We start from the raw sequence: 8,855 nt of genomic DNA, 5'->3' as shown, positions 1-8,855 counted from the left end.
TAACGCTAAAATTATTTCCCCATTTAACCGACTACGTAACTTTGCTAATTTCCGAGATCCCCTCATTAATCATAAAAAAACACACCCTGTATAAAGCAGCCTAAGCGTCCTAACTGATTCTTCGAATTCCTCCCTACCCTTGCGAACAATCCAATTGAACTGATTTGAGCTAATATTAAAAACTTTGTTGCTGCGAACAATCGTCCCTTCAAAATCCAAGGTGCGAAAAATCTGTTATATGAAACAATAGACCAAATTACTCCAGATAAATGGGGAAAATAGAAAATACACGTTCAGAAGAACGTAGAATGAAAAATGTGGAATTTGGGTAACATCCTTGAAGTGCATGTAGAATTACTTATCATTAACACCGATAGCGATGCCAGCAGCAGTCGAGCATTAAGTCCATCAGATAACTCGACATAGAATTGTGTTAGGTTAATTAGCGTAAGTTACGTATGTTTGGTTTTAATATATGCAATATTATTTGCATATTTTTCATTTACACAATAGTTTGTATTAAGTTTTGTGAATATGAACAGATTCGTACGATTTTCAAATGCTGTTTTATGTTTTTGTTTTCTTCCATAAATTAATTGCGGATCATAAACAAATAAAAGTGTATAAATTAATTAACGTAATTCTCACCACTTTTCTGCTTTTTATCTCATTAATTAAAAAAATGTTATCTTCAATTAATTTTTGTTCATTGCCTTGAAATCTATCTGAGTGCAACCCTGGCGCACGCAAAAGCGCCGCCTTTTTGTTTACTCAGTCTTAGATTTGAATGAACCGTAGGTCACAGTTCGTCGCTTTTGACCCAAGTTGATGTTTGAATTGCCCTTTTTACTTTATTAGTCAGTCATATTGGCGATTTTATAGAGGGATTATAAAACCATGTAAAGACTTCCCAAAATTTATTAATAATTGCTCATACAGGTACAAAAATAATAGATAATTTATCAGCTGCAGTTCGCAAACTGTTTCTGCTATTAGGCCAAATTGGTTTTTCGTCTCAGGGCTAGCGGGGAAGTCGCTGGGTTAACCCCAATAACCCCCTCGACCCCAACCGCCTCCCCATCCGCCTCGGTAACCGCCATAGCCGCCGCCCCAGCCGCCTCCCCAACCTCTACCTCCCCAACCGCCATAGCCGCGACCTCCCCAACCTCCATAACCCCTAATAATAAAAAAAAGTTAAACTCCCAGTCAAAAAAAATATTTGATTTAACTAATATTTGACCGATTATTTACCATAAAAACATTCTACATGCCCACAAATTTGTTCAGTAAATTAGCGGTTAATATAATTTTGTGTCATAACTGTCACTGTCATTTACGTCACAGGTATCGCTGTCATTATTGAAATGTGATCGAGAAATTAGCCAATGTGGGGCAAATGTAATTTTATTTTTTATTTGAATGTAGTATTTACCTTCCTCCCCAACCGCCCCAAGCGCTGGCATCAGTGTTGAGGTCATCACTGCTTACCACTTCTTGTTTGGCACTTTCAATGGGCACATCAATGGCCAATGGCACTTCTCCGCCATCTTGTTGCGGGATGACGTCAGATTTCGTTTCGTCTGTCGGTGCCCCTTGGCACAAAACCAAAGCGGCTATTGCCAAAACCGCCAATTCCTGCAATAGAAATTAAGTAAAAATTGTCGGGGGGAGGTTGGTAAAATTTTGACGTATTGAAAGTTTCCCCGCTGAAAGCACCGCGGTGTCGCCCTGTTGCCTTTCAAAATTGACTACATTAATCCAAAGAAAAAAAAAAATTAAAAAAAAATTTTTTTTTTTTTTTTAAATTTTATTAGTTGCACGTTCAGAAAAAAAGTAAGTATGGAACATGATATTGACAAAATTCTGACATATTTAAAAGTTGGGAGTTTTGCTGCTGCAAATACATCGGCGCCGTGCTGTTGCCATTCAAAAAATAACATTAAAAAAATTAATTACCTTCATCATATTGTCAGATATTTCACAACACTACTACCCACTATTAAAAGAAATTTCAGGATCGCTGACCTATTATTCTCGACTGCCTATCAGGTTTCTAGCTCTTGGTACCACAGGTTCCTTGTTTTTATAGGCCGGGATGCCGCCAGCAGCGATTCACATTTTTTTTTCAGGTTTTTTTGCTCTTATTCATCGTCCTCGCCATTATTAGCGTTTCTTGTTTTTGTTGTCGCCCGTTTACGCTTTAAATCGACAAAGGTGGAGCTGCATATTGAAGAGATGGTTCGGCGTAATGGGTTATTACTTCGTCGAAGATTGCTGGTGCGTTCTTTGTACCTTCTGGCAGGTTTTCTTCAATAGCAGGGGGCTTCCCCTTGATAATCTGCTGCAGCAGTATAAGGGAGGTTTTTTCCTATAGATAGATTAAGTAGATTTCTTAGTCTTGTCAATGACACTTAATAAGGAAGGTCGTTTCCGATGATAATTGCCTGTTGATATCTGTGAACGAGTACCGATTGCGAATTATCCATGGAATCTTGTGTTTGTTTTGATTTGGCGTTTATTGTTTTGCGGAAGCGTCGCCAATTTGCCATTAAAAAAATGTATGAGTAATACCGTAAAGTTCCACAGTTTGAAGCATTAGAACTGACCCGGCACAACGAAATTAAGAGGCAGGTTTAGGCGTATTAAAGTTCAAATTGCACTGAGCTAAATATCTTATTGTTCGATGTACAAGACGTTTCCAAAACTGTGGGCAATATCCCGAAAATAAAAAGTACATCTTCAGGAGGGCAGAGGGGAGGCTACCTTCAACTTCTTTACCCCTAAACTTTTAAGTTATTGTTTTTTTTTAATCGATAACGATTACATAAGTAATTTATTAGATTTCCGGCATACTTAAGAAAAAAAAACTCTTGATTGATGTACCTGAACCCAACTGTTTTCCAGAAAAACACCATTTTGTCAAAGGGCATATTTTACAAAAGTAATAGAATTTTGCGTATATTTTTTACTTTACCACCTAGATACCAAAATAAATAACATTTTTGCATTAAAATTGCTAAAAATAAATATGTTATTTTGAGTTTGTATCGTTTGTGCATTTTATTGTGATATTTCTTCTGGTTCTCCTCTTCTTCTGCTGGTAAATTTAAAATTTTAAAATTATTGTTTATTAAAAATGGAATACGTATTTAATGAATACGTCGATATGCACGTAATGTATGATCTTGCTGAATATAACGCTATAGAAGCCAGAAAATTGTACCAGGAAAGGTTCCCTAATCGGAGGATTCCAGAGGGAAAAACACTTAAACACGTTAACCAATATTTACGAGAAACTGTTAATTTTTTTGTATGAATCAAGGAATTTCTATTTGTTTGTAACGCATATAGGAAAAGCCACTAAAGACTTTACCAACGCCGAAATCCAAAGAACTGTTCGTAGACCGGCATTGGAAGAAAACATATCGGATACCGTATCTGAAAATCCTTCAACCAGCGTTCAAAGATTGGTAAGACAATTTGTTACCTCTAAGAAGACGGTATTTAACGTTTTTCAAGAACAACTGTTAGATCCGTATCATTTTCAATTATGCATGAGCTTTATTATTTATAATTACAATGATCTTCTGCGTCAACTAGAATTCGCAATCTGGGGGTTACAACAATATACCAACAACAATAACTTTATCAGAAATATTTTATTAATTGACAAAGCAGTATTCATCAGAAATGGTATCACAACAATTTGTAATTGGGACATTCATTTTGCCAGTACAGTTGCATGGACTACTTTATTCGGATTTCTTTCAGAATTTACTACCCGCTTTATTAAAAGAAATTCCTCTTAAAACCCTTGGCAATATATGGTTCCTCCATCATGGTGATCCTCCACATATCAGTGTTGAAGAGTGAAGATATTTAGACAATGTTTTTTCGAACCGGTGGATAGGTCGTGGAGGTCCTGTTGTTTGGCCCTCTCGTTCTCCAGACCTAAATTCTTTGAACTTTTATTTGTGATGACATTTAAAAAGTTTAGTGTATGCTACTTCAGTGGAGACCAGAGAAAAATTATTAGAAAGAATAAATTTTTATTGTCATCAAAGAAGAAATAACTTCCAGGTATTATGAAGAGTGCATTAGTTTTTCATATATCGAGCTCAAGAATGTGTGAGACTTAATAACACTCATGTTGAATCATGAAAATTCAACTTTGCTTCTCAACTTTTTTGTAAAACACACCTTTTAACAAAATGGTGTTTTTTGGAAAACGATTCGGCCTACGTATATCAACTAACAGTACTTTTTTTCTTAGGTACGCCAGAAATCTAATAAACCATAAAACGGTTAAAAAATCCAAGACCTTAAAAGTTTAAAAATAAAGAAGTTGAGGCTAGCCTCCCCTCCGCCTCCCTGAAGATGTAGAAAGAAGTGTTATCTTATTAATCTTGGTATAATACAAGAGTGACTCAAAATTAATTAAATTTCATCAACTGCAAGAGAAACGATTTAGAAACCACCTTTTTCGCTATCAAGTTTTGAAGAGCTGTAATTCCGTAAGGGTGAGTTTTTGGGAAACAATTTGTAAGTATAAGTACAATCTTTTGACAGGAACTTTCTATTTTTTTATTGCCTACATTTTTGTACACCCTGGATATATTAAATATTTTACTTTAGAATGAATCCAAATAACTTCCTGGTATTTTTTAAGATTTTCCCATTGATGCTTTCCTGCCGCAATTTGGTTTCAGTTTCCTTCTGTTTAGCTAAGTTAGAGAGGAGAATCACTTGGTGTTTTAGTGTATTTTGTTTAGATTAATTTATATTTTCACTATGTAGCAAATGTTAGCTATTAACCTGGCCTTAGTTCCAATGAATAATTGAATTGAATGTAACTTTTTCCTGATTTTACTGATGTTTTAATCATGTTCTTCCATGTATATATCACCTTCGAATGTGTTTCAATTCTTTCTATTAAATTCAGTGCGACAGAAAAATTGTTTAATATTTTAGTGATTTTTTTTACATTATTTGAATCTTTTTGCGTATTTAATTCGCTTAATAATTTTACGCCGTATTATGATTCATATGCTAATAGAGAAATTGTGTGATTTGTATAGATTATGATGGAAATTAACGTGATTTTATATAATAACATTTGAATCATCTAATAAGATTTGAGGAAAATCCACGTCAATACAATATAACCCATGCAACATTGCACAACTGCATGTACAGTGTGTAAAAAATATAGGAAATACCCTCAATTTCTTAAATCAATTTATAAACCTCAGTACGAATAAAAGTCGAATAAACAATGTTCAAGACATTTTGACAAAAATATCAATATTTCAGATATTAAAAAAAATAAAAAATTTACAAGTTTTGAAATTTTAGAAACTATGCCTTTTGGCATCATTATCTCAAAAACTTTTGTATCCACTATTGCATTAAAGTATCTTCAATCTGCTTTTGGAGGTTCCTGACCGGTCCCAACCTTTCCACATACTCTGTCTAACATTCCTACCACAATAACAAATAACTAATGCGTATTCAAATTAGTTACTACTTACAAGAAATTGATAATGGCAGTGGTAATAAATTACCAGAGTAATAATAATAATCATTATTGTAATGCTGGTAACCCAAATGAGGGAATTCACCTAAAATCCAGCCCAACGCTTGATGAATTTTTCTAAGAAATGCGCTCTTATGGCACTTAATGTAGTTATCATTACATTATTATGATTTTTCTTGCGGGTCATCGAGGATGACGATTAGTGAAAATGCTGCTGCGTCACTACCGAACTTTTATTTTGTTTAATTGTAGAATATTTTTCGGTCCCCAGCCAAAGAAGCTGAAAAAAACATTAAAAAAATCGTCCAAAATTGTTACTCGCTCTGTATGGAGAATTGATGATATTTTTAGAATAAATGGCATTATAAAGACTTGAAATTGCAAAGTAATTTCTATAAAAACGTTCAAATACGATCTGCAACAAACTCGTTTAATATTATACTTGAAAGCACATTAATAATTTAACCCCCACGCTATATGGTTTCCTAATCCCCATGACTAACCTGAACTAACTCTACGAGTTATATCTGGTTATTTCCTATTTCGTCTACTTCATTATTTTAACAACTTGTAAGGTAAATCACTAAACTTCGTGTACCTGTATTCGGGAGTTACCATTTTTCGCGGTTCTTCCCTCATAAAGGTATCATGGCTAACCTATTTTTATTGTTATTTTTTGTGCCTGAGGAGGTGGAAACCTTCAAGACACCTAGCCATTCAAGTAACCATTGCAGATGGTGCAATGGTAATAGCCGAGGAGTATGGAATTTGGGATATCCCCATCTACCCACTAAAACCACCCCTTCTTTTGCTCCTGAGTTGGGAACTTCCTTGTTAGCATTACTTTGAGGCACCGCAAATGCGTACACACTAAACTCTTTCCTTTTCTCTTTCCTCCATAATTTTCCTTCCCATGATGTCCTCCATGATAGTTTTGAACTCCATCCATCTCAGTCTCAATTCATTCGCTCTTACTCTCTTTCGCTCCACTTTCCCCTCAGGACACACCAATAGGGTATGTTATGGAGTGTCTTCAATTCCCTCCTGACAGAACCAGCAGTGACTTTCGTTTTCAACCCCTACTCTGCACAGATATTTACTAAGAACTCCAAATCCCACAGACATCAAGGCTAACTTAAACTAGCCTAAACTAACCTGACCTAAGGGGTGTCAAGGTGGAATATTGAGAAGAAGGATCATTACTTAGAGCAATCTTTCGAATATTTTTGACGACCAGAAATTCTTCAAAAAAGTTTCACTTTTATGCCATGATTATGGTGTTAGTTTAGGTTAAAAAATGGAAAAAAAATGTTTTTTTTTTTTTTGCAGCTGAATTTTTAAGTAACTCTCAAGTGTAGGTGTTTTGCTAATTATCGTCCAAAATCAAAACAAATAACTTAATGAAACAATCCGTATAATAACACCATGAAATGCAGTAAAACAGAAATATCTGAAATCGCATCGTCACTTGCAAGGCCATCGGAACCAGCAAGGTTCTTCCTTTACAACGCATATTGTTTATTACACTTTCAGACGAGAGTTTACCTTCTGCTGTAATAATTTTTGGGCAAATACACATTTAAGAATAATATTAAGCTTTCTTGTCTAGCCTCTCGGCGACCATTTTTATTAATTTAAAAAAGATGATAAATAAGAAAAAAACATGACGTCAGGTATAGTGGCCACTCCTTTACTACTTAAACGACCCAAAGGCAAGATGTGAAATCAACTTTACGGCTGCAGCAATGGTTTGGGACGAAATTTATTAATGGTTTTGCGAGAAATTTGCCAAGGAACTATCTGCGGTTTTTAATATTTTATTCATATGCCGATTTAATATTTTCTTGTCACAACAAAAAGGATATGTAACTCATGAATTTAGTTGACTTTGCAATTAACAACTAAAAATGTCGGTTCCAGGTAGTTTCTGTGCCAACCCCGGGCGGATGTGCGCATGCGGTAAAGTTAATTTTGACGTTTCGTGACATCTCTTAAACAAAAGCAAGACAAAAAACAGAAACCAGGTTGCTGCGCACTCATATTTAAGGGAGATACAATAATTAATGAAATTGTTGAATATTTCCGACTTTGTTGCTATTTATTTTGGGATTTAAAAATCATTTTCAAGACATGCAATTGATCGGTTTCTCCATTTACATCTAACTGATCTTCCTAGGTACTGCCAGGACATTGTGACCCTAGAAAGATGAAGACGCCATCAATGGCAACGCTAACGCCTTAAAAAGAAACCTTTTTTAATTAAATCTCTTATCGCGATTTCATTACTAATCTAAAATCTTTGTTTCATCCACAGACGTGTTTTCTCCGAAGCCTTCATTAAGGCTCGTCGTATAATGAACGTTCAAGTGGATTCCCCCATACGTCTGAAAATAGGCAAATCTAGTAAACAACGCATTAGTATTGCTTACGTTTTTGAATATAGTAGCTAGTTGCGGTTTTAGATTTTAATCGGTTTAAGGAAGTAATAAATAATAGTTAATGCGGTTTCACAAACTATCATTTTCTGCACTCTCGTCTAGTCAACGCAATACTAGAAACGTTAATCAAACATTTTGCAGTTTCGCAACAGGTCAAGGCGAAGATTAACGACCAGTCAAGAAGATAGGTTCTACACACTCTAATAAACCATTCATTAGCGCTGAAGAATAAAAAAAAGGATCGCGGTCAAAGCGGGTTTAACAAGCTGGTATTCCCCGCACATCGGCTCAGACAAGGGCACAACGGGTCTTTAACCTTATGAACTTATAAACAACAAAGAAACTGCAGCATTCTTTAATAGCGTTTTTTATCAACTATTCATTATTTTTGAACTCATGATTCCAAGCATCGAAAAACCCGAAGAGTCGGTCCGTGCCGTAACCGCCAAATGCCACTTTCGATTATAAGTTGGTTCATCTCGCTATGAGCGAGCTTTTCCCAAGCTCCTATGCACCGTCTTGTAGCCCCAGCTTTTTCCTTAAAATTACTTCATTAGACCTTTGATCGAAAACTGGAAACACGTGAGTTACAGGTGGATGAAGAGGGAGTGCTTTGCCTTTCTCTTGATTGTAAGTCCCTTAAGTCGACTGCGAATTGTGGTTTTCCCATCATATTACACCATCAGATGTGCATCTGCAAGTTTTAATTACGCGTTATGAACGGCTAAAGAAAGAAAGTCGACGTTTTTTTAATACAAAAACAGCAGGAAAAGTAACAAATCGCTAAGTGAATTGAAGAATTTAATGGTACGTACTAAAAAAAAACAAGCTCCACGTGAAATAATTTTTTCTAATTAAATTTTTCTATTTGCAGCGACCAC

General features: G+C 35.3%; 1 protein-coding gene across 1 annotated transcript; it reads right to left on the bottom strand.

The window, feature by feature from the left end:
- Positions 1–900: 900 nt before the first annotated feature.
- LOC136413831 (neuropeptide-like protein 32) lies at positions 901–2,111 on the bottom strand. Its single transcript, XM_066397562.1, has 3 exons — positions 1,957–2,111; positions 1,433–1,635; positions 901–1,177 (listed from the first exon to the last, which is right to left on the bottom strand). The coding sequence occupies exons 1-3, from the start codon at positions 1,963–1,965 to the stop codon at positions 1,042–1,044; spliced, it is 348 nt and encodes a 115-aa protein (XP_066253659.1). The 5' UTR covers positions 1,966–2,111; the 3' UTR covers positions 901–1,041.
- Positions 2,112–8,855: the final 6,744 nt, after the last annotated feature.

The sequence above is a fragment of the Euwallacea similis genome, chromosome 15, assembly GCF_039881205.1.
Source record: "Euwallacea similis isolate ESF13 chromosome 15, ESF131.1, whole genome shotgun sequence".
In the NCBI taxonomy this organism is placed as follows: Eukaryota; Metazoa; Arthropoda; class Insecta; order Coleoptera; family Curculionidae; genus Euwallacea; species Euwallacea similis.
Note: the sequence above shows the minus strand (reverse complement) of the source record. Positions and strands in the feature narration are given on the sequence as shown.